The sequence below is a fragment of the Haemaphysalis longicornis genome, unplaced genomic scaffold, assembly GCF_048455015.1.
Source record: "Haemaphysalis longicornis isolate Haplotype H1 unplaced genomic scaffold, Haemaphysalis longicornis Haplotype H1 scaffold_10, whole genome shotgun sequence".
NCBI classification, from domain to species: Eukaryota; Metazoa; Arthropoda; class Arachnida; order Ixodida; family Ixodidae; genus Haemaphysalis; species Haemaphysalis longicornis.
The window spans coordinates 55,600,336-55,627,026 of NW_027526204.1; the positions used below are offsets into that span (position 1 = coordinate 55,600,336).

General features: G+C 46.9%; 1 protein-coding gene across 1 annotated transcript; it reads right to left on the reverse strand.

Moving 5' to 3' along the window:
- Positions 1 to 26,313, reverse strand: LOC144158567 (isoamyl acetate-hydrolyzing esterase 1 homolog). The gene is made up of 6 exons (XM_077689529.1): positions 26,071 to 26,313; positions 25,636 to 25,691; positions 12,309 to 12,528; positions 9,561 to 9,648; positions 6,457 to 6,572; positions 1 to 333 (listed from the first exon to the last, which is right to left on the reverse strand). Exons 1-6 carry the CDS (start codon positions 26,239 to 26,241, stop codon positions 148 to 150), a joined length of 837 nt encoding a protein of 278 aa, XP_077545655.1. The 5' UTR covers positions 26,242 to 26,313; the 3' UTR covers positions 1 to 147.
- Between the last annotated feature and the right edge of the window lie 378 nt (positions 26,314 to 26,691).

Below are 26,691 nucleotides of genomic sequence, written 5' to 3' on the forward strand. Positions count from 1 at the left end.
TTTTCTTAAATCACGCGAAACGTTCATTTCTTTGAAGTCACAAATTCAATCCTTTATTTTGCGTCATTTCTGCCAACTCTTATCAAGGGTTTCAAGCAGAGCGTCCTCCTAGCGAACAACTATCTAGCCGCTTGTGTCACGTGCAGCTCAGTAGCGAGGCTTCCAACCGTCGATGCCGCGTCCCGGATTCGAAGGGTCGAGGTTCTTGAAGTCCGGGAAGATCTGGCTCACGTTGCCGACCGCTCTCACGAGAGCGGGCATAAGCAGCTTGGCGAACTTCTGTGACCCGACGGTGGAGAAATGTAGTCCCTCCGCGAAGAAACTGCGCCAGTTCTGCAAAGTAAAGTGAAAGTGCGGAGGCGTATAAAGTGCGAGAAATTAGGCTGATGACAGATGAGGACGGCAGGGACAAGCGCTACTTTCAACTAACATTTCTTCGTAAAAACGTTCATATATATACACAAATCTCTCTTAGGCCAAGTTGTGACCAGGATCCCAATCATGAGGCAGAGATAATTAGAAGGATAAGAATGGCGTGGAGTGCATTCGGCAGGCATTCTCGCATAATGAATGGCAGCCTACCATTGTCCCTGAAGAAGAAAGTGTATGATAGCTGCATCTAACCGGCACTCACCTACGGGGCAGAAACTTGGAGGCTCACTAAGAGGGTTCAACTTAAATTGAGGACGACTCAGCGAGCAATGGAACGGAAGATGAAAGGCGTAACATTAAAGGGAAGGTGAAGCGGTTTTAGAATTAAAAGAAAAGTTGACTAGCAGCAAGTACACATTGAATAGTTCCCGTGTACGAAATATTTTCGCAATACATGCAATAGAAGCGGCGCAATGAGACAACAAAAATGGCCCGATGCCCCGCCCCCATCTCGCCGCGCGATGCCGGAAGACCGAAGAGCGCGGGCGAAAACCGGCTGAAAAACGTCATACCTGGACTTCCGGCCGGATCGGCCGCCTCGGCCATGCTCTTGTCGCCGTGTTTCCTTGTGAATGATACTTGTCGTTGTTGTGGTTGATAGCACTCATTTGTACAATTTTCGTGTTCAAAAAGTATGCACGAACGCCAAACGAGGCATACGTTATCATGCCGTATTCCTAAGCAGAATAATGCCACGCCGGGATGCTTGATAACATACGGAAGCGACAGCCGAGGTGGCTGTGCTTGATGACAGAGAATATACTACACTACGTTATATACTTTGTAAACCGCTCCAATGCGGGTTGTTTTTTTTTTTTTTGTGCGAAGGACGTGAATGTTCACATTAGATTCTAGATTTAGGAAGGATGGGGAATGCTGCTGTACTTTGGCCGGGGTTGTTTCGTTCCATTCCAGAAACCAAGTCACATTTTTTCAGGAAATACTTGTTTCGTTAAACGCGTCGGTTTTCTTTCCCTATGGGCTCAGGACAGTGTTAAAAAAACAATTTTTTGGCGAAACTAAAACAAGGGGCCAATCCTGATAGAAGTTCTCTCCCGGCTAAGAGGTAAACAGTATTCCTACAAAGTAAAAGAACCAAGACAACGAGATTACTTATTTTGCAAGTATACATGTCACGATAAGGTGATGTTTGTCTGGAATTAAAAAAAAACACCACTCCGAACCACCACCGTGCCATAATTTGTGTTGACTGCGGGGACCCAATTTTTTGCCCAAGATTCCGTGTGGCTGCATATTATAACCTGGCAAGCACTTGTTGTCACTGAACCTCAAGTGTGCTCCAGTGATAGTCGGTGATATATATAATGATGATACTAAAAAAAATTAGGAGCGAAGAGTAAACATACGGCCTCTGTCCGACTAGCGCGGTAAATGCTTAAATCTAGAAATGCTGAAACCGGCCAACGATTCATTATCACAAACGTTTGGTGATTGTTACCTAAAGTAACGTAACTACAACGTAACTGCCTTGTCCGACTGGTCTGTTAATTATAACGAGGTGGCCGTAATATTGTAGCAGAATGCGCAACGCACAAGCGAAAATCAAGCCCTACTACAGCCAATAATGCTGAGCAGGCACTAGTATGCTGCAGTGTTTTCAGAATAAATGCATGTGAAGCAGTAAGACACCACTCATCCAAGTGCAGCTAGCAATCGCGGAGGCGCCGTAGCGCCGCTGCCGAAATGGCGCGCGCGTGTGAGTCTGTGTACGGGGATGAGTAACGGGGCTGGGGTGGGCGACAACGAACAAAGGAAATGGGGAAGTAGAGTCTGCTTGTTGGTTTATGCGTGTACCGGCAAGATGTGTCTTGCATATACGTTTACAGCGCATGAACGCTATTTTTTCGCGCAGTGCACGTACGTGCTTTTCGCTGGTAGATTGTTTATAAAACGCCCATTAATCTTCGGCATAAATGGTTTTGTGTATAATAAGAAACAGTTAAGGCAGTACCTAATATTAACATAACGTATAAAATACCCCTATGCTGGTTGCCTAATTCAAAAAATATTTTGATGGAACCCACTAGTCGACGTCACAGTCACTGCTTTGGGGTTCTCTATCGTGTAAAGCAAATTTAAGCTCCAAGATAATTGAGCCAACAGCACGGGAAATATATAAAACAAACTACCAATCATGTGCGAAAATTAAACTGCAAGCTAAATTGCCGCAAAGGCAACCGTGCGATCGTTCGCAATGCTTCCGACAACCCGCGCGACCGAAGGGTGTCCTCCTTTGACGTCATGACGGGCGCAACCAATCAGGGGCGTCAAAAGACGAAAAGCGCGCGTCTTTCAAACAGGGCCGCGCTTTTTGCAAGATAAATGCCACTTGGACTCATGTACGATAAATTTCAATGTGATATTCGGAATCAGCGTGCAAGAAACTATATAACTGTTAATCTAACTCAAATTTTTTGGAAAGCGCTTCAGCTTCCCTTTAAGGGACAAGAAGAGAGCGGAGTGGGTCAAGAAACTAACGCGCGTTAAGGAGATATTAGTAGATATTAAGAAGAAGAAATGGGCATGGGCAGGGCGCGTAATGAGAAGACAAGATAACCGTTGGTCATTAAGGGTAACAGAGTGGATCCCTAGAGAAGGCAAGCGTGGCAAGGGGTGGCGGAAAGTTAGATGGGCAGATGAGATGAAGAAGTTTGCAGGGATAAATTGGGCGCAGTTAGCCGAAAACCGCGATAATTGGAGATTAATGGGAAAGACCTTTGCTCTGCAGTGGGCGTAGACAGGCCGGCGAAGACGACGACGATGATATACACAAAACGTGCCCGCATCAGCAAGAAATTAGTCTACAGCACCTATAACCATCTCTCGCGTAACCACGTGACAACATTTTGCGACACAGCTCGCGCTCTTATGTGCAGCTAACAATAGGCAACAACCCACAATTGTGTGGAACCTTGCACTATAAAACAAAACCAAAGAGCTAAAAGAATGAAAACGCAAACGGCGGAGGAAGCGAGGCTTCTCAATGTAAAATCAAAACAGGAATACCACAAAAACCTAACAAGAATTCCTGTCGTGCAACAAAAAAAATTGTTGTGACAACAGAAGTCCTGTTGCTACGACAAAGTCATCTGTAGTTGCGACACATATTTCTGTAGTAACGGAAAAGTCAATTTTCTCAACGACAAACACTCTTGTAGTCACAACAGATCTGACATTTATGTCACTGCGATGTGAGTGCTTTATTGATACAGAAAGTGGAAAAGAAATGGACTGGGGATATTTTGAACTCATTTGGGAGTTCACCAGCATACAACTCAGCCCGAGGGAAGGGGAGAAGGGAATGAAAGGGGATAGATGAGAACAAATGGGAACAGAGAAAGAGGGAGAGAGAGAAAGAAAGAGATGAGGAGTGCGTAAGGCTGGCCGGCAGGCATTGGCTACAGTCGCTTAACAAAGGGCTGTAACGTTCAAACCTTGTGCAACTACTGATGGAGCATCAGGGTCACGACAAGACAGGAATCCGGCACGGCGGAACATCAAACGTAGGACAGGAATACGACACACGGCAGTACACCAGAATCATGACACGACAAGAATACGTGAAGAGGGCAGCACGACACGCGAAAATGCGTCAAACTACAAAAATATTTCCTGTCGTCTTTGTGACTGGGGGTGCGGCCGTTTGGAATTATTCAGAGGAAAGATACGGCAAGGCCAACATCGTCAGGCCGTTCCCCCTCTCTCACAAGCAGTGTGCTCGAGTGACAAAATGAAGTGCACGTACGCATAACCTCAAAATTTCGCCAGGAATGAGCCGTGTTCAGCATTCCCGAACGACAGACACTTGGTGCTCTCGTTCATGGCGGTAATGTGTTTTCAACCTTCCAGAATGACAGGCAGTTTACGTTCTCCTTCATGACGGAAATTGGTGTTTTCACTTTTCTCGAATGACAGACACTTTACGTTCTTGTTCATGGCGGTGAGGACAATTGCTTCCAGCTTTCCAGAATGACAGGCAATTTAGGTTCTTGTTCATGGCGGTAAGAATTATTTTCAGCTTTCCCAAATGACAGCCACTATGTTTTCGCTCACAGCCAAAAAACGTGGTGGCACAATGCACAAGGTGGTGGGATGTTGTGTCTGTCGAGAATGATGGCTTAGGCAAGGATTATCCTTGTATGCGCAAGCCAGCAGGAGCTGGAGGAACTTAAGCCTTTTACAACCTTTTGTACTGCGGTAGCACTATTCTAAATCAATACAAGCTACACTCCCTGTTTCATGGTGAGCGGAAACGAGTGCTTAATCAGAAGTCAAAAAGGTATTACAGGAAAATGCCTATACAACCTACATCAGTAGGTAAACCTTGTTACTTCGCGCATTGTTTCCTTCCTGATATGATACATAAGTTGCTTAGATTTCTCTTTCCTTTCTTCCTTCTGTTAAATGCAACCTGCAGATGTGTCGACGCAGAGCAGGCAGGTCATTCAGTGAAGACTTATACCCGTGCCACACGTACACAAAAATAGGCATTAAGTGCTGAAGGCCTTAAGATGCCAAATGCCATTAACTGGCCGGGCCGTGCTACACGCGAAACCGCAAAGGCATTAAATGTGTTAGGCATGATCGTGATAATGACCAAAAGAGAAATTCACTCATATTTTACAAGTCTTTAACGTAGAGGAAAACATCTTACAAGAGTTACAAAGGTTTCTTTGTGAAAGAAACCGTTATGAGAAACAGTGTTTTCTTAAAAATGGTGTGAGCCATTTCTAAAAGTGGCTTCATCAGCTGCCATCGCCTGCCAGTGGTAGCCAAATCCGAAAAATTTAGCACGACGTGTGACGCGATGTTTTGCCTTTAGCGCTGTTTTTGTGACCTTCGTCTTCTTCAAAACTTCGGCACCAAGGGTGCACAACAAATCGCCTTATTTCGAAGTTCAGCTACGTTTTCGCGTCAACCTCTGGTGCTGAGAGTTTCGTTGGTTTCATTTGGTGCTCATCGCGTTCGAGGGTAGGAAGATTTAAGGTGTTGGTGAAGGTAAATGAGTTGTGCGGAACTCCTTAAACCAAAATGACATTACAGTGAATGGAATTAGATTTTTGCGTGTAGCAGCGAATTAATGGGATTAAAAGTTAAGGCATTAAGCCCTTAATGTCATTTTTCGTGTCCGTGTGGCACGGGTATTAATGCTTACTCATACTTAATAGGAATGGCAGCAAGGGCGGAGTGCGAAACGTGCGGCACATCGGAGACGATACGCGACGTTTTATGCGAGTGCCCACGCTACTCGCCTGCAAGGAAGAAGCTGTCATCAGCACTGAGGAACTTAGCCTCTCGGCGGCCATTTTCGGAGGAGAAGATTCTGTGCCACTGGCCTTCTCAGTCATCCGCTCAGAAGGCGACTAAGGAACTATTGCGTTTTCTACGGGCGACGAACTTGAACACTAGGCTATAGACTGAGAGCCTCCAGTGTCAATCACTGTCAGTGCCTCAGTGCTGGGCATACGTGTCTGGTCCAAATTTGCCTCTTTTTTTCCTCTCTCTTTTTTGCCCATTTCCTCTTTCCCACGTGCAGGATAGCAAACTAGGCTCTAGCCAGTTTAATTTTCCTGCCTTTCTTTTACATTCTTCCTTCCTTCCTTAATGCGTGCCTAAAAAGGCGCAATGAAGCTGACCTCTTTTGCGCACACGACCTTCACTGTGCCGCAATGCGGTTACAAGTTAATTGAAATAGTTGATTTGATTGGGGGGAAATTACAAGCGAAACATAAAATTAAAACCAGCAATATAGCTGGTTGTATGTGACATTGATGTCAAACGTGTTGACTACACCGAAGATGAACCATCCAATAATGCATGACAGCAGACTACAGAGAAGAAACGAACACTAATGGATAATATTCTTCCCGATTTTGGCGCGTCCGTGAGCAACAACCGACATGTTTTCTGAACAGATACATGGCTGTTTTTATAGCCTAATTGCGCTAGAACAAGAAAGTTGTTTTTTTCGCAGTAGTCGCTGTAGGACTGAGTGTGACTCACCGACTGTTTAAGAAGGCCATTGAAAGAATCGACGGTTGTGATTCCACGCTCCTTCCCTACCCTGACGCAAAGTTCCGCGTACTTCTTTGTTGTTTCCAGCCGTCGTGTGGGCCTACCTGGAAACGTAAAAAGGTAAGCGTTGTTGGGAACAATCCCGACACGCATTAGGGAGACTTCGGCTGACTATTCTTGCGAACAAATGTTTATTTTAGTATTCATACTGAGATAGGTTAGGTAATAGAGTGTGTGGAAGCTGTCCCAGAAAATGCAGAAAATTTGTCCTGTAACAAAGAATTAGAACAGAACTGGGAGCATAGCTTGCACTGTATACCCTGTTCGGTTATCCGTCATTCACTTTGGAACCACCTGAAAGATCAATGCGGGAAGTCAAGGGACGATATTATCTCTAAAGAGGCTCAATACGCAAATCAAAGCGAACGTGATCGCCAGCATTCGTGTAATTAGTGATTGTTATCGGCTGACGTGGTCACAGATGCGTTGGACACTTAAATTCGCTGGGGAATGTAGTCTTAGCTCCACGTAACCATATCAGCGTGACTGACCATGGTGAAGTCAGCTTGAAAGAGTTTCGTGCAGTGGCTCTTAGTTTTCCATTGAAATTAGAAGGGTTTGCTAAAGGGCCAGTTGGTACATTGTACTACGAAGAAAAACAGCGCAAAAGAGAGGACAAGTGGTTTGGGTTCTTCGCTTTACCCTGCCTTTCGCGCTGTTTTTCTTCGTAGTACATTGAAGGCATTCTGTTTTGCCTGTACCTGTACATCAATGGCCGCAGCATTAAGGCCCCGTGAAGCTAAACTCGGACTATCACGACTGAATTCTTAAACGAACACTAAAGGCAACCAGCACGTAGGCTTCAACCGAAAGTCTGACCTTCCCATACCCATTTTAACGGTGATTTTGCGCCGATAGATGCCTTAGTTGCCAAGAAATTCGTTAACGAACGCTGAATAAACGCGGCGCACAAAGCGGCTGGAGCCGCTTTTGCGTCACGATAAACGGGAAGCAAGCGAGGCAGGGGTGGTATATTGCAGTATAGCTTGTATTCACTGGCGAGGCACGCATGCAGGCAACCATGGGAGTGTGCCGTTGCTGGTTACGTCGGACTCCGTGGGATGGCGGTACTTGTCCGCGCTAGACACATGATTTGTGTTGGACGTTCAAAACTCAACCCCACCGAACGCAAAGTAAGGCCTCGAGTCCAATGCGAGTGCGATTAAAAACATCTCTGTTGACACCACCGTTGAGAATTGGGTGTAAACGGAGCAGACTACGCATGCCGGTGATTTTTTTATTCGGCGTGCGGACGCACTGGCAGAAGCCGCGCCATGTCCATGGCCGTTTCCAGTGTTGCCAAGCGAAGAAATTGACAGCTAAACTTTTCAATGAATACCACCTATAAAAGCAACTGAATACAACGTTACTATGTACCGAGCGGTTCAATCAGTTTCGGTGAAATCAGTCGGGCTTTCACGAACTCCCACGTCCTTTGTAGCTCCGAAACACTAAGCAAAATGTTCCTTCGTGGGACCCGGGATCACTATCTGACGCTTTTTTGAAGAAAACAATTGCCCTTTTCAGACCCCGCGAATGTTGGCGTCGAACAAACTGCTCGAGCGTACTCGCAGCTGCTCGCACTGTTCATCGAAAAGCGGTACCGTCGCCCCAGGTACGGACGAGTGGCGCCGCCCAGCGGCGGACAGAAAAGACGTTGCGCACGTCAGATGTTTTTAACCCCTTCCGGTGAAACTGGCCGCGGCGTCTGTGTTCCCATTTTCTCTATTTTCGGCCCTCTTAAAAAAAGCGTTACGCATAAGACTGGTACCCGTATATTCGTGTTCTCAGTGAGCTATAAGGTATCGATTTAGAGCAACTTGTATTTTGGCTTGAGTATCCCTTTAAAGGGACAGACAACCGATTTTCGTCGAGTGTATGTTCTCTAGCTCACATGAAAGCCAGCATTTTATATAGTGGGGTGACCGCAAGGAATTTCTAAATTAACCGGCGGAAATAATTTTAATTTGCCACGACACCGTCCGCAATCTGAATGGTGGTCGTTCGCAGTGTACAAACGTGACACTACCTTACGTGTCCTGGTCACGTGACCTGCAAACCTTGCAGCTCCTGAAGCTGCTGAAATTTTTATTCACTCATTGAAAACCTTTTAACACAATTATTGATATAAGTTTAAATTGTATATGTATTTTAAACAATCATTTGAAAATTTTTAAAGACACGCCGCCCGCCGCCGCTGCGGGGTTGCGGGGTCGGCAATACAGCTACATCAAAAGTTAACCAAGCGAAACCACGACTCAACCAGACCAAGAAAAGCTCTTTGCATATCCAATGTTAGCTGAGCTAAGCCGAAACCATTTCTTTTATTTCCCGACGCGCACTGCGTTACTCTTTCTCGGAGCCTTCCAGCGACTTCGCTCTAGCACTGCTGTTCGCCTTCTGTGGCAGGTGATCCCCGGCTCGCGGTGCGCGCCTCGTGAAACTTGAACTTTTTTGGACCACGTTTTTTATGTACCTCACAACGCGGGTGCCTCATGCACAAACTTAAAGCCTGCGCCCCAAGACTTCGCCGCCATTATCGCCTTCGGCTCCATGTCTCGGCGATTGGGCATACCACAGTAAGCCTTCAATGGCCCCTGCCACTGAAGTTTCACGTTGACCCGACGCGGTGGCTCAGTGGCTAAGGTGTTGTGCTGCTGAGCGCGAGGTCGCGGGTTCGATTCCCGGTCGTGGCGGCAGCTTTTCTGATGGAGGCGAAAGGCAAGAACGCCCGTGTGGAGGAGATTTCGGCACACGTTAAAGGTCCCAAGGTGGTCAAAATTAACCCGGAGTCCTCCACTACGGCGCGCCTCATCGCCTGCGTTGCGTCGGCGTGTTAAACCCTACAATCAATCAATCAATCAATCAATCAATCAATCAATCAATCAATCAATCAATCAATCAATCAATCAATCAATCAATCAATCAATCATGTTTCTCGCTGTATTTCCGCTTTCGCGCTGCTCGGTTGTCTTTACAATCGCATCCGTTAGCTTTGGGCTTATGTAGGAAAGCGCGCTACTGGCAACCACCTCGCCTTCCGGTGTGGGCCTTCCATCTCTCCTCGTCCAGGGGCGGTGGCGTGATGAGCACTACTTTGCTGTCAGGAACCCCGCAAGACTGAAAGGAAAGAAATAAAAAGACCAAAAATACTAAGTGATGGACTGAAAATGCAAAATCGCAGCAAGGTTCGCGCTGTCATGTTTCCGACGTCGCTGGTTTGAACCCCTCCCTGAAGGCTGTATGCCTCTGGAGGAGAGGTACAAAAATGCGCGTGTAACCGCGATATCACCGGCCTTTGAAAATCGCAAAGTGGTATATAATAAAGGGACACTGCAACACTAATTTCAACGTTTTTTCGGAATCTTAAAGGCATTCAGAACGAAATCAACGAAGACTGTACTTTGAATAGGGAGTCACAAGATACCTCAGGCCAAAATTACTTCTCTGTGGCCATCAGGCAACTTACACTATATTGAGACTATCCGACTTAACAGCCACATCGTGAGCTACGGAAGTAAAAAGCAGTGTTCCAAGCAGTTCGGTTAGTTTGGACGTGAAATGACGTTATTAGAGAGATATTAGAGAGTTTTAGCATAGCGGGTTCCATCCGCTAACGCCACGGCGGTGGGTATAGCGGGGCTCAACTGGGCAGGCGCAAATTCCTTCCGGTAGGGGGGATACGTTACGCGATCCAGCCTTCGCCATTTTCGCGCATTCCTTCTCACCCTCCCCGCGCGCGCATGCGCAGTAGGGTCCCGATATCCCGCCGCCGTAGCGTGACCCTCCGCTAGCCGCTATGTTAAAACTCTCTATTACGACAGTTGCGACAACAGTGTGAACCTGGCGTTAGAGACTGGTTTAAAATGCGTTTCCCTCTTTCCCAATCTTGGCGTTCTCCGAGCGCTATAATTACGTCATTAGAGCGATGCAGCGTCCATTGGCAGTCTGTCGTTCCTCTGCAGCAATGACACACTTTGTGGCAACTTTTAAATAATCGCCACAAAAGCAACGCAGAAACAAAAGGCAGGCAGGCAGGCAGGCAGGCAGGCAGTAGGGAACACTGAGTTTGCGCCTTGCGGCGAGGTGTGTTGTCGTTCGACAAGCTTTGGGCCCGTAGCCGTGCTCGTTTAAAGGAGCCATGAAGAAAAAATACAACTTCGTTTATTTTAAAGAACTAGGACTCAGTATCTCACTCAGCTCAATTACAGCCACAAAAGATGTTTTTTAACGAAAAAAAGCAAGAAGTATTTGAAAACTTTCAACTTTTGCGCCACAGTGACGTGTTATGAGCAAGAATGGCGTAATACGGGCCAACAATAAAACATATTTTCAGTGCGTTAACTGCACGTTAGCATTCAAGTGATGCGGTCAAATGGAACTAGGGGCCCCATTACAGACGCCCAATCATGTGTCGTCGCGACAGGTGGGTTAGGCGGCCGCCAATCGCACAAACAAGGTCCTGTGACGTCATTGAAAAGTTTAAGGAAATTGGCTAGGGGGTCGCGACTGCTTCACACGTTTTCTTTAATATATCCGTTATTTATTCGAAGATTACGGTGATATTGGTATTGTAGAATCTATCATCATCAGCGTTGCACCGACAACATCACCATCATCCATGCCTGTCGTCATTGCACGATCGGCGTGCGCTCGCGCTACGTCTTCTTTTAAGTCCCCATTAAACCTTCCGACCGCTCGGTCGCTCTCTTCCTTGTCTGAAGGCCTCTCTCGTCCTCAGTGGCTAAAGAATCCCACAGGTATCATTGTTATCGGGACTGAGGACTCAGCCGTCTTTCTAATAAACCCAACTTGCATTTTGTCTTCATGGCTTTTAAAACCTCCCTATATCGCCAAACAACCGCTGTAAATTTCCGAAAGCGAGCGTTTAAAGCCTCCTAACAGTTCGGAAGTTCCAAAGAAGAACACGGCGTGCAATTTTACAGCGATGAAGTGCAGTCCCCGCACTTCGTAACTGGCTGACGAAAAACGCGCCATTATCCCCCCGCTTAGGACCAAATTTAAATACTTTTTGCACCATGCTGTCGTTTTCAGATTTCATATAGTGTTACTGAGTCTATATTAGGGTGTTAAACAAGGCTGTTTAACAGCCTAATATATACCAGGCTGGAGACAATTGTAAGCAAACACATACCCTAACCCCCACAGGTTCTGCCTCCCACCCCCACTCCCCCAAAATACATATGTGAATGCCCACACCCGGAGAAGACCCCAACCGCGTAACATATGGTAACGTAGCTGGGGTCGAGCCTCTGCAACTCACACCTCGCGCAAGCTCTGGGAGGCAGCCGTGACAGATGTGACCATTTCCTGGAGACAATTGTAAGCAAACACATACCCTAACCCCCACAGGTTCTGCCTCCCACCCCCACTCCCCCAAAATACATATGTGAATGCCCACACCCGGAGAAGACCCCAACCGCGTAACATATGGTAACGTAGCTGGGGTCGAGCCTCTGCAACTCACACCTCGCGCAAGCTCTGGGAGGCAGCCGTGACAGATGTGACAGTGAAGACAAGCTCCGCCTGATCAACATGGGTGAAGAGAGGGCCAGGCATTGTGGAGCCCTGGTCTAGCGGCACCATCCAGACAGTCGACAACCTTTAGTTTTTTTCAAATAAACTCTCTCTCTCTATTCCGGCCTGGCTATCCCCTCTGTGGATGCATGCCTAACATACATGCGCAGGCTAGAGTCAAGCACATTCCCTGTAATAAAACGTAAGGCAAAGTGGAACACGCATGGCGGTCAGCAGCGTACCCTGATGTAGTCGAGCAGCTCTCCCAGGTTGGCCGCGTACTCGTCGAGCGGCACGTGGTTTCCACCGCCGTCCTCCGGCTCGGCCGCGTCGTTGGTGCCCAGCATGACCACGAAGGCGGCCACCGAACCCGCGTCCTCGGGGCCGAACACGCGCCGCAGCACGTGCTTGCCCGCGCGCGTGTTGTAGCCGGAGTAGCCCCGAAGCACAACGTCGCACTTCCTGCGTGCGCCGTCGGGAGGCGTGGTGTGGAAAGCCAAACAGGACAAGAAGGAGTTCCTACGCTGCAGTGTACACTGTAAACGCAAACTAGCCGGAAATGGAGTTTTAATCAAGTAATGTGCCCTGAAAAGTACCTATAGCAAAAAATGTACTCCCTAGGCATGATCTAAATAAGTGGACGAACCTCCACGGTAGTACCGTTGCCCATCCGGGTAGCAAAAGGGAGGATTTAGAACGACTTAACACCATTTGTGAGATGGCGTTCGGTTCCTTGTATACTACCACGTCCACAATAAACGCCCTATCTGAGGTAATCATCTCAAGCGGGCGGTCGCCATGTTAGTCTTCTGTTGTCTCCGTGCACCAGCACTTCAACCGTGGCCTAATGCTAATTAGAACGAGTAAGCAGGACGCAACGGTTGCACGCAGCTACAAAACCAATACCGTACGTATACCCGTATAGATGCTTCAACCAGCGCGATCACAGGCAGAGAGCGCGGCCGTGTTGTCTCAATCTGTTTATTTTGGCGATAGGTGGTGTCAAACTCTGCTGCTAACGAAGAGGCAGTTCTCGCCGTTGCAAACAATTGCAACGTTCATCTGCTTCGCTTGCTTGCGCATACATAGACGATTTAAATTCCCGTGCCAGCGCGCCAACGCACCCGACTGCAGCGACTCAACTTGCCCTGGCGGCACGACTGGCTGCCCGGATGTATACAACCTCGCCTCTGTGCTATCAACGCAGCGCGGCCGGTGACTCGGCGCGGCCGGAGCTTCAAGCCTCGCCTTGGGCCGTCGTTTTTTCTTATTTGTGAAGGACTAGTAGTGCCATTTGGTGGAAAGATTTTCATGTGCCCCTGTCACACGAGGAACGGCCGCAAACGGCATTTGGATACGGCGACAGGTGTGGACAGCTCGCTGGTAAGTGGTCTTTCATCAGTCGATGCGTTTGTCAAACGTTTGGATAGGGTTAACAGCGAAGTACCCGGGTACCCGTGCCGCTCACCGCTCGTACGCGCACGGGCAAAGAAAAAAGCGCACACTCGTATTATTTTACTTGTTTGTGGGTTTTGGGGTATGCGTTCGCATTCTTTTGTAGGCTGGTTTGTAACAGGGCATTCGAGGTAAAATCGTTTGTCGCGCGCGGCGTCGTTTCAAAGCAACGTGACGGTTACTTCGTGCTGGCGAGAATCAGCGCAGTCAGACGGAAGCGGTAAGGAAGGTAGAGAGGTCGGGGAAGAGGGCGCTAATATATAAAAGAAAGCGTAATGCAAGACGAGAAATATAACACAACCCGCCTGCATTTCTCCAAACTTCAGGACAGAGCCGCACACGGGTACGTTGTCACAAACTCGAGCGTACGAAGTCTAAAAGTACCGTATATTTTTTTTTTCATTTTTCAACGTGACCTGAGCCACTTATCTTCTCATTGCCGCGCATGCAGACCTGATTGTGTCCCTGTGTTTGAGCGCACAGCCATCCTTTTGCGACATAAGAACCAGCAAACGCGAGAAATTGTAGAAGCCAGCCACATCAGAAAAGCTGGTTCCGAATGTGTCAGTCATCCCTCTATCGCCCTGCTTAATCGAGAAGTCGCATATTTAGACGCACATTGAGCGCTATTTCGGTGCTTCTGGGAATGCGTGTTGGGGGTGGGAGGGGGGTCTTGATGCGGTTATCTTTGCTGATTTTTCGCCTTTCGTGCGCCTCAAAGTTCGTTTTGTGGTTTTGTTGTTACGGTTTTTTAGTATTTTCGGATGAGTGCGCCAAGAACTGTGACGCATTGGGGGCGCGGCAATTGGGCGCTTGGGCATATAAAGCTTTGAATCGTGCAATAATAAACTAGTTGCGAGTGTGCGTTTGTGCCGTCTTCATGTGTTCTTGTCCTCGTTAATTTGCGCGCAGTTTATTTTTCGCAATGCATAATTACCAACTCGCCGAACTCGCAACCCTTTTACAGATCCTATACTCCGTAAAAATGAGTTGCCTGTCCTTTTAGGTACGGCAAAATCTCGCGCAGCGCATCATTCTGCCAGGGGGCCATATCCTAATGTCAATGCACACACTATGAAAGCAGCTTGCACTTAATGCGTCACATTGTCTGCTGATAAGCATTTTAGATTCGCCCCTCTCATCATCATTCACTTCGTGGAGATGGCGGGATTTTCTTTCATAGCTTGTTGTCACTGCAGTAATTAATAGCAGAATCAGTCCTACAAATCACAGAAACGGTTCGTTTCACGTTACACACTAACACACTTTGCACCACACGGAGGAACAATCGGTTGCAGTGATGAGGCATAAGGGTAACTTGTTGTTAAAGGGTCATTGAAGACAACCAGCAAGTTGATTTCAAACGGAAGTCGGACCTCCGCATAGCCATTTCAGCATTGATTTAGTGCCAAGATGCCTTAAGTGCTGAGAAATCGCTGTTCAACTGCTCATCAAGCGTGACGCAAACACGACTGCAGTCGCTGTTTGCATCAGAATAAACTGGAAGCAAGTGAAGCAGCGGTGATTAATAGCAGTATACAAGCAACTGAATACAACATTACCACGTACCAAGCAGTTGGTCAGTTTCGGTCAAATCGCTCATGCTTCCCCAAACTCCCCTGTCATTTGCCGTTCGAGACCACTAAGTAAAATGTTTCTCCATTGGACCTGTGATCAGTATTTACGCTTCACTGAAGAAGAACATTGGCCTTTTGAGGCCTCGGAAGTTTTGGCGTCGAACGATTTTCTCATGCGTAGCTCGCATGCTCCCTTGGAAAGCGGTACTGCCACCCCAAGTATGGACGAGTAGCACCATCCAGCGGCAGCCAAGATAGAAGTTGTGCGCGTCAGGCCACTTAAGCCCTTCCGGTGAAAACGTGTTTTTGCTAGTTTCAACCTTATTTAAAAAAAAAATGCCAGGTGTAAGAGGGGTATAATTGTGTTCCCCGTGAGCTAATCTATCAACCTAGAGAGACTTGCATTTTAACTTCATTGTCATTTAAAGTTGTGCTCGAGTATATTGTGCGGAAGTAATATCTTTTTTATTGCTGCAAAAGCCACGATGGTTATTGTACTGGCACTTGGTTTTATGAAGCCTTTGCATTCCTAATTTAAGTACTGAAATTCGCAGGGAACATGGCATAACAATTTTATTACTGTGCCGTATTATTAAGTTCGTTTAACCATAGTGTCTGTTTTGAATTTTACATGTGGGGCATTTTTTTTTTTTGCTTTTTCAGGCAGATGTTCCTTTGACTCCCTGCCTGCATTCCGCGAAAGGGGAAATTAGCCTCCGCATCGATGGCCAGAGTGTCTTGACTGCATCATCTTTACTGGGAGGACTGTGTAGTCTGTTTGCATCGTTCTGGGTTTTCAACATTCAATATCCCAAGAAGGCACACAGAGCTCTAACGTTTGTGGAACATGCCTTTTTGGACCTTGCCAGCACCAAACCACGTGTGAAGGATTTAGAACTAATTAACTTTTATCGCATCAATATCCCTCACCAATATTTTATTTGTTTTCAATCCTGTAATCATTGGATAGTAGTTTAAAGAATTTCGTATTATGTTTCTGACGTTTTCTTTTTTTTTACTGAACAGGGGATATTTGATGGACCTTTCTGTATGCTGATAATACAGCTATCTTTTAGTGAAGCAATAATATTAACCAACTAATATAACTTGAAACAATTATCTAAATAATGTTGGCAACTGGTGCCAAATGGGAAAAACACGAATTACATGGCTTTTTCTTCTCACTCTGAAGAAGCTGTCGCGATACCACCCATTCTGTTCTATATCCTTGCAATTAACTCCTCAGACTGGGTCACTTTTCTTGGCGCATTTGTGTCTTTATCAAAACGCACTGGTATTTTCCGCAGCATATTTCTCGTTCTTTATATTACTCATTTATCCATTGCCATCTCATTGCTGTCTGTCTCCTACATCATTTATCTCTTGTGCCTTTACCATCTACAAAATGCTCGTTACAAATGCTCGTTACCACCAATTGAAAAAAATTTTTGTTGTTGTAAACCACTGCAACCATTTTTTTCACTTTGTGTACTGAGTACTGATGCGTACTGATAAGTACTCACGCGTTCTCAATCCTCTAGTATTATATAATGATGTCACTTACAATGCCGTTGTGTTTGTGCCTATATGTTTTTCGCGTATTTCCAGTTCTTGTAGTAATATTGTATCTACAGTTTGTTCACCTAGCACACAGGTCGCTCATTTCACCACCGACTGAAATTTTTTTGTTGTTGTAAACCACTGCAACCATTTTTTTCACTTTGTGTACTGAATGCTGATGCGTTCTGATAAGTTCTGATAAGTACTGACGCGTTCTTGATCCGCTATTATTATATAATGATTTCACTTACCATGTGGTTGTGTTTGCGCCTATCTTTGTTTTTCGCGTATTTCCAGTTCTTGTAGTAATATTAATTCTACGGTTTGTTCAACTAGCATTCTATTGCTGTCTTCCATTCCTAACTGGCGTGTTTTTAGCAATTTACCATTTTTGCTTTCTTATAGGAGGTCGCCCTAAGTTTTTATTTCGGAGCCTCCTTGTGTACACCATGTACCATGTAAACTTGTATGCAAAAGTTCGTTTGAAATAAACCTGAAACCGAGCAAAACCGTGTGAAATCAGTACTCCCGCAGGGAACTAGAAACTCTCCCTTGTGGCCTTGAAAAAACTCCTTTCGGAAGGCCTACAAAACCGCCCAAACTTTGCAAAACTCCATTCAAAAGAAATATATGCTTCCCTTGAACCTCCTAAAAACTCCCCTCGCGAGGCCTACAAAACGTAAAACTCCATGCAAAAGAAGTAAATGCTTCCCTTGAACCTCCTCAAAACGCCCCTAAAATAACATAAGTACTTCCCAAGGGAGCCATAATAAGCTCCTATTCAACCGCCTAAAAAGTCCATAAACATCACTCAAAAACGCCTTGAGGAAGTAAAGAATACTCCATTTTGATCTCCTTAAATTCTCCCTAACATTGCTTAACACTCCCTAACTACCTCCTTTCTATCACCTAAAAACACCCTGTTTTGAGGAGGTAAACAAAACCTCCCTGTTCCATGTAGTAAAAAAAACTCCTACAAGGAGGATCACGAGAGGACAGGCGTAAAAGAACCTCTAGGGAGTATATGGGTGGAAAAAAAGTTTAGAGTGTAGGATGCGGAAGCACTGCTTGCACGGCTAACACGTCAGCGGGTCCGCCTTACTGAAATGTTTCTGAAAGACAGTTATTAGATGCGAAGTATCTCATTCTCGGGCCTGTGTCCCTCCCTCCCTCGTTGTCGTAGTCGTTGTCCGCCGTCCGCACTCAACTGCGCATGCGCGTCTCTTCAGCCCCGTCAGCGTTTGGGCTGACGTCAGCGCAGTCCACTATAAAAAGAAATAGGCGGCGGATGGTTTCGACCCCAAGACTCTCTGGCCGCAACGGGAGGTACGTGGCGCTCTTCCCACTGCGCTACAAACCGAGACGGGAGCATGTGCTACGAACGTGCCTTATGTCATTCCCTCATTCAAACTACGTCAAGAAGCTACTGATACAACGAAGGCACGCGAAGCTGAACGTCAACGGAAACGACGAACTGAAAACTAATAGGAACTTCAGTCGACCCCATGGCTTCTTCGCATACTACTAGGGGTCCCCTACGGGAAGATGGTGTAATGTTTCATGACCAGTCACAGTGTGCAAATGAGGAGGAGAGGAGTAAGGTTTCTGACTCGTTTGTAACGTGACAGTGGAAGAAAAATTACTAAGGCATCGTGGGGCGCAGCCTCTATTTGTGTTGATTTTCTATTTGCAGGTCGCCTCCCTTCCATAGAAAATTTTCTGGCTATGCTACCGGTTCAGACTGAACGCGGCCTCCCAATTACGACGACGGAGAAGAGGTGAAACTAAAAAAAATTGCCTCCAAGGCACGCTGTGAAGGTGGTTGGACTGCTGCGAAGCTGTAAACGACACCAACGACGATTCCCCATGCGACGTCACTTGAATTCCCACACGTGGCTCTACAAAGAGCGAAACCAGAGATGACCGAATGCAGCAGTGACGGAAGAAAGGAAACTGATTGATTGATTGTGGTGATTAACGCGCCGACGCAACGCAGGTGATGAGGCGCGCCGTAGTGGAGGGCTCCGGATTAATTTTGATCACCTGGGGATCTTTAACGTGCGCCGAAATCTCGAACACACGGGCGTTTTTGCTTTTCTCCTTTATCACAAAAGCGGCCGCCGCGGCCGAGAATCGAACCCGTGACCTCGTGCTGAGCAGCGCAACGCCTTAGCCACTGAGCCACCGCGGCGGGTGGAAGAAAGGAAACGGAGAGGAGCAACTGGAGAAGTCTGAGGAGGAAGGCGGTACGCATGGCTGTGGTGTCATCTCTCTCACTGCCTCCTCCTACTCACTCTTGTTTCATGCATTGCGGCCAAAAAGCACCTTTCCCGCCCTCCGACTCCCCAGACGTTGGTCCGTTCGCCGCTAATCCAAACCACGTGAACGCCGTTATGATTGCACTGCACACGAGGGCTTTGATTAAGCGCAGGTGGTAGAGCCGCTCCTGTGCTCGTTGAGTACGCGGTCTGTCTCCCCTACCCAGGCAGCACAGGACTGTTCGGCCTAAAACAGGCCGGTGTACTTTGGCCGGTGATTTTCTGTCCGGCCGTTTTCCGGCAGCCATGTTCGGCCCATGTCCAAATGTGGGCCTTTTGGCCGTATACGGCCGTACTCCCATGGCTGTCCAACGCCCAGTGTCCGTCGGCCAGTCGACCGGCTTACGGTTATACGGCCAGATTCGAGCCGTAGGGCTCCGGCCATTCCAAAGCCACCCGTATACGGCCGAAGTACGGCCGCCGGAGGACAGCCGAGATGCGGTCGTCGGACTCCAGCCGTACTAACGCTACCGGAAATACGGCCGTGCTACGGGCATTGGAGTTCGGCCACAGTACGTTAACTGTACTGAGGCCGGCCACTGCATGTCGCGCAAGCAGATGACTCATTCGCGCAGTGCAGAAGCAGCACAAACCCAGCATTTTGGGTCCAATGCAGCCACATCAAAGTGAGCTCGCGCGCAACCACCAGCCGTCAAGCTTTCAGCGCAGCCTTGCTTAATTACCAGCCTCAGTTGACAGCAAAATTCATTTATTAAACAGTGCTCACAAATTGTCGTTCCTTTAATTGCTGTGCCTCTTTTGCTGCCGAACACAGAAAATATTCAGTTCTTTGTAGAGCTTGAATAGATGTATTGGCCAGGTCCCGATATCCTCGGTGGGGCGGCTTACCTGTAATAACCGGGGAAAGAGGAGGGGGGGGGGGCGGAGGGCGCATACTTTAGTGGGTTGAATTTCAGAGAGATAAATTGCGCCGCTTTTAGCCAATTTCTTTTAGGGCAATATTCCAGAACACTTTCATGCTATGACTACATAAACTATTTTTATAACAATTGCTTGACCAATTTTGATGTATATAAAACCGGCGTGAATGCCTTCACGAAGCGTCTTGGTTCTCAACAAAACACTCAGGAGCATTTAATATAACTCCTTCACAAAAAAGTATGTCCAGTTTTTGCCCATTTTTCTTGCAAAGACATTTTATACTCGATAAACTTTTCTGATGATCTTGCGCAGGGCTGATCCTAAGAAGGAGCGAACAGGTACTTTCATTTTCAATCTATTTTAATGTTGTTTTCATGAGTATACGTCCACACCACTTAATAGTCCAAAAGAACTTAATTTTCTTCTAATGTCATACTACGTTCAAAAAATTCTAGGCGCGTTGCGAATGACGCCCTGTTTCAGGTGGCTGCAGTTGTATCCCTCTGTGTTCACGCAAGGAAAGGCGTAAAATTAGAGTTACATAATTTGTTTCAAACCAATAACATAGCAATGGTAGCATGCATACAGGAAACCTTGCATACTGCAACGAATAGGGCAATAAATATTTTCTTGGTCAAGGTTGAATGCGTAGGGTTCTCAACCCGTCGGAGGCAAACTTGCGCCTCTGGAAGTTTATTTATTTATTTATTTTTTTATTTGTTTGTTTGTTTGTTTATTTATTTTTATTCATTTATTTATTTATTTTTTATGCCTGCTTGCCTTTCCATGCATTACAGAAGCGAGATACATAACACTAAGCATTAACTATGAGACAAAATTACAAAATAATTCTACAAAGCGCGCTGAAAATCGTCAATATAAACAGTTAATGCAATCATACGTGGAAGATAATTACACTGCAGTATTGATGTAAAATAAAATGAATCGCGCAAGGCGTCACCTTTAAAGGAAAGTTAATAATTTGCTTTAAGCTAGCGGTCCCACTTTGCGATATGTAGAATGGCGCTAGGACATACTTCTCCCCTTCTACTCCAGTTTTCGAATGATAGATATTACGAAAAAAGTTCAACCTGTGGTTTCGTCTGTGATCTTTCACGTCCTGCCATTTCAGTTTACTTTTACTTTCTCTCATGCTAAGTTGAGCGTGCCAATTACCTAATACGAATCGCACTGACATATTCTGTATGTTTTCGAGCGTATCACAGCTCTTTGGTGTAGGGATCCACGAAAACACATGTGTACTCCAAGATTGAGCGCACATGAGTGAAATACGGTTATTCTTTTCAGTTAGATGGAGGTTCACTGAAATTTCGTCTCAGAAAGCCAAAAACATATGCAGCCGTAAGTTTTATGGTGTGAGCCTGCCTATTTAACCTCTAACCACTCCCTAAATAAACTCCTAGGTATTTATATTCCTCGGCCGTTGTCACAGCAGCATAATTTACGGTATACGTATTCAATTGGAATGAAGGTTTTCTTGTAAAGGTGCCGTTAACACACTGTTTAACCTCCAAAAACTTTTCTGAATGAGCACACCAGGATGTTATTAAATTCGAATAAAGCTGCAGGTATACGGAATCACGTTCATGCGCTCAGTCCGGTAAACGTTCAGTCCGGTAAACAACACAGTATTTTTGAACAAAGCTATAGGGCCAATAGTAATAACAATGCAAAAACCGATTCATTCAGTTTATAGGATGAAATGTACTACGCAGAAGGTGATATGGAACACCATCATTTGCTGTTTTGCAGTCCAAGAATATACAGTCAACCACTTTAAGCTTATCTATTGCAAGAGCCAAATCGTGTGTGAACTCAACAATCTGCGTTGAGCAAGAAAATCCTGACAAAATCCGTGTTTGCTAGGATGCTGGCGATTATGTTTAATCAAATGAGTCATATCCCAAGAGTAGCTAAGCTCGCCTTCAAACATCCGAACTAAATTAACAGCTAGGCTTCGTCAGTGACAAGGCTCTGTAGTTATCGCAAATTTAAAATAATTTTTTTTCTAAATAGGCAGTCGCAAAATCCCATGAAGTAGCAAAGTGCATGGCATGAAGTTGATCCTACCAATGCACGAGCGAGTCTCTTCTACGTTTATCACCAACAACATAGTGCAACATTGCTTGTCGCAGTTTAATTGTAAGCAGAATAACTTGCGCTTTTGCTCGCACTTGCCTTTCTTTGGTGGGGAGTCCTTGACATGGTGGCGGTTTAGCTCCTGCGTGGTGGCCGCTTGCTCGACGCCCTTGAAGGCCAGTTATTTTGGTGAACCATCTCCATCTCGGATCGGACATCTCTACCGGGCCGATGTCTGCAACGCTCTCCATTTATTGAGGGGGCGAATAGCCTCGAGCTGATGCGTCGACGAAGGCGGCGGCAGAGGCGTCGTAGCGGCGATTACTCGCGAGGCTTAGCTCACCCGTCGGTGTGGCACAGTCTTCTTGTGGCAATAAATGACATTTCGATGGCCTAAAAGGTTCCCTGCTAATGTCCAGTGAGTCCTTGCACCTTGCCCGTTCACCGAGAACACTCATTACTGTTTGACAAACGATGTTCGTTCATTTAAAACGTAGAAACACGGAGCGGATGAAAAACGCGTCCCCGTCGTTCGGCTCCCTAACGGCTTTTTCTCCCCCCAGTAAAAAACCGGGCGGTCTCCTTCCAAACACGTCTGTGCATGAATTCTCGGCGCCCAGGTGCGTGCCATTGTTCGGCTGTATGCCGTTTGCCGAAAAAATGACGTATAACCAGATACCTTACGTAGGCCGGTCTCCTCTTGAACACCGGTTGCCAAATATTCTGTGGCCATTCGCTTGCCGCAATTCGGCCGGGGACAGCTAACCGAATGAAAAACGTATATTCTGGGGCCGTACGTCGGCCGGTATCCTTCATAACACTGGTTGCCCGAAGAAAACGAATATTCTACCGCCGGACGCGCGGTTCACCGTTGAAACAACGAATGCACGGCAGCCGCGCTCCGGCCAGTCTCCTTTCGAACACCAACTGCCGCAAGAATACGCATATTCTGTGGCCGGTCGCTTGCCGTGTTTCGGCCGATTACCGCTTCCCGAAGAAAAAACGGATGCCCTAAGGCCGTACTTCGGCCGTTCTCTTTCTCAACATCGGCCGCCGTAAGAGAACTAAATATCTGGCAGCCGGTTAGCTGCCGTTGTGCGTCCGGACACGGGCGGACGGAAAAATACCGAAGCGCTGGTTGCTGAATGTTGGCCGTTCAACGCATGATCAGTGGCTGCCAGAACCTGGATGCTGGCCGGACATGCCAGAAAGCGGGCATAGACGGGCCGGTCTTGGGGCACACTTTCTGTGCCGCCTGGGTACATCTCGTGTGGGCGTAGCTTAGTCGGTAAGACGACGGGGTGTCGCTCCGTTACTCCATTCGAGTCAAGATTCGATTCCTGGCGGTGCCAATTATTCCTTTTCTTTGTTCGCGGGAGTTTTCTGTCGACGCCGACGGTCGCAACAGAAGCCTTGTCTGTTACAGGTATACTGCGTCGCAGTAAAATGTAAAACGGTAACTTGTCTCGACGACGGGATCGTTGCCACTATACGCCTCGAGCACCCTGTAGGGGTGCCACTGAAATAACCCTAGCGGCACGTTTCGAAAGCTGTCGCGGGAGTTTCCCTCCGGCTCACCACTGTAGCCGTTGCTTTTGCGCCGCGTTCGCGACTGATATTTCGCGTTTGTATGAGTTGTAGATACATATTAATGTGGATCAGTCATTCTGCTAGCAAATCTGGCACATTTACGATAGTGTAAATGTGTCTGACGCGATCTTAGTCTGGTACATTCGGTCTGTACAAGCGCCAGGTGTGCATCACAGGTCGGCATCGCGAAACCGGGATACGCATATGAAGATGATTGTGATTCCACTGCACTGAAATTTACTAAAAGTGTCTCCGTAATCATAGTTTCCTCAAATGGTCATGCTATCGCTATACACTTCGATGTAAATCAGTTTTATGCGGTTATATACCCTAACGGAGCACTGAAATACCTGACAGCACGCCAGTTATGCTGTGCAATACATACCTCAGATATTGGTCGCTACCCTGGACATAAATTTCACGAACATGCTACGAAATAAGTACGATGGATAAACCGAAATTATACCCGGGATCAGCGCACGGCCAAAAAATTAATGCTGAGGGCGTCTTGTCGTGAGCTGAGCGCCCGCAAACATTCATATATGCTACATACATCCTCCGCGAGCAGCGTGGAGAAGGGCTTCTAGAGCAATGCGCGGCCGCGACTAAACGCTTCATCGAAGCATATTAAAATCACTCAGGGAGCCTGCGGAATCCAGCGCAAACGGAAATCCGAGGGGCTTATCAGAACTTGTGTACCTAAAAAACAATGCGTCCGCCGAGTGATCAGCTGCTTGTTGAAGTGTAAAAACTAGAGTAAGGTGGACGCGTACGTAGCTTGTGTGTGTGATTAATAAAACGTTCATTCCTTGATTTCGCTCGCATTGGTACAAAACGATAGGTAAGCGTCCTCCTCCTCCCTCTCCCTCCCCATGTCTCGCTAAATAGCAGTGTATTTCGCACACTAGTTGGTCTCGTGAGTCCTACCCGGCTTAAGTTTAAACGAACGACTTTAGCATTTCAGAAGCAGCACTGAGTTTTTTTCTTTTCCGTGCGAGCTATTCTGCTCCTTCCGGACTTGCAGACAATTTATTTTTCCCTGGTTTAATTAGGTTTTCTTCGTTCTTGCTACAAGGCATGCAAGAGTGCACATCTTTCACGGCGCACAGCCCTGGAACATACCTAACATTTTCGCGTGGCTTATACACTTATAAAAGGCACAAGTTATTATCAGGTATTGTGTAACCACATCCCCAAAATATATTTTTCTGTGGCGTATATATTCAAAACGAGGCCGCATTCGTTGTCCGCGCTGCAAAACTAAACACACCTCTCACTGTGCCGGTATCAGATCTAAACAAGACCGCAATAAAATTCACTTGTGCCGCATGTATTCGGAGGTGACAGCGGTGGTATGATGCGGCCGTCGCCGACGCCCGTAACAGCGGCCCAGAAGGGCGGTACCAGATTACCAGATAGCTATTACCAGACCACGTTACCACGTTACCAGATAGCTATTGTTGGCGTTTGAGCACCCTGCCAAGATGCAGCGGCTTTTGAAGGGACCTAAACGTACTATTTAGTTACAGACGTCACCATAACAAGTTTTTTAGGGTGCGGAAGGGCAAAAAGAAGCGAAAGAGAAGCAAAACACTTCATGAGCCCCTATCAGCTGGGCAGAGCTAATCCCGTCAGCGCCGCGGAGAAGCGGCGGCAGGCGGCGCACCGATCGCCAAGCTCGAAGCGTATACACGCGTAAGCACTTACAAAGCTAACAAAGGAGGGCGGTGCGATTGTAGACTTGGTCTACGCGGTTTGCAGGGCGGGAAACCTTTCAGGAACCTTTATAGACCTTGAAAATGGTGCTTATGTTAACTGGTATTTATTAATCACTAAACCACTCAAAGTGATTATCCAAGTGATGATACTTGCCCGCTGGAAATCCACATGAATATTTTGAACAGCGTGCGACTTTGGTGATGACCGCGTGCTAATACGCACACACCATGACGTTCGTTTTCCAACGCCTGGCGTTATAGAGCACCTCGAGCTTAAAGTCACCGTGAGCCTTGGGAGTTATCGTTCGCAGACATGAAAAAATCGCGGAAGCATAGTCAGATAGGCTTCGCCTAATAGGTGCACTGTACCTTTGAAAGGTGTTCGCTACGATCGAGCCCCAGCATCCCTGGGCCGAGTGTCCGAGCTGCAGATATCAAAACAAATATAAAGTATTACACGCAGGATTCAGATATAATGATCCATAATGCACTCGTCGGTTCACTCGGTAGTGTTAGAGCACTACGTACTACGCATGAAAGAGCCCGCTAAGTCAAAAGCGGCATCAACACAATCGTCAGACCCATGGTTGGGGGAAAATAAAGCTTGTAAGATGACTACAGGACACAAAAAACTTGAAAATGCACACGCGTCGAGAGCTGACTTTCCACCACAGCAAAAAAGACGAGCTCCCGGGTAACTCGTTTTCACTTTGGCTTTTCTAGTCATCCATTATTTTTTTACTGAGTGGTTACAACTTACGAAAGTTGTGCATGGTCAACTAGCTCCTGCGTCGAGATTCTCACCTGCGTCAGAGAATCGCCGAACAGGTAGATGCGGGGGTACTGCACTGGCTGCCTGTTCGAGAAAGTCGCTGTGAGATTGCCTTGATGGCTCGAGGAAGCTAAATTAAGGCTAGCGAGAATGACACCGCACGTCAGTAGCATGGCGCATGTTGGTTGACGGGAGAAACTCATTGTTGGCGTTATTTGTTCTATCCTGCGCTGGAGCTAAGAGTTGCCGCTGGTTTATAACGTCCAGTAAACAAAGGGCGAAGTAATCAGCACGATATGGCGTCGCCTTATCGAATAGCGCGAAAAAGAGGGTGTGAGAAAATTCCTGAAAGTCAAGCTCTTGTTTTCGTGTGTCGCAGGGAATCCGCCCACAAACTCTCATATTCCGCACCCAAAATGAGTGCTCACGTTGCAGGGCGCCGTTCGTGAACAATGGGTGCAGTAAGATATGGCAAGGTGTTATCAACAATAGTAAAGAAGCTCGTGCGTTCGTTATCTATCTTCCCTCTTGGATTTTCCAGAAGTGGAAGGTGCGGTTCCCAGACGGCTTGCGGAACGTCGTCTTATCCAAGAGATGCCCGTTTCACCGAACGCCGGTTTATCGAAGAGTCTACATCCATTTCATCGATATTG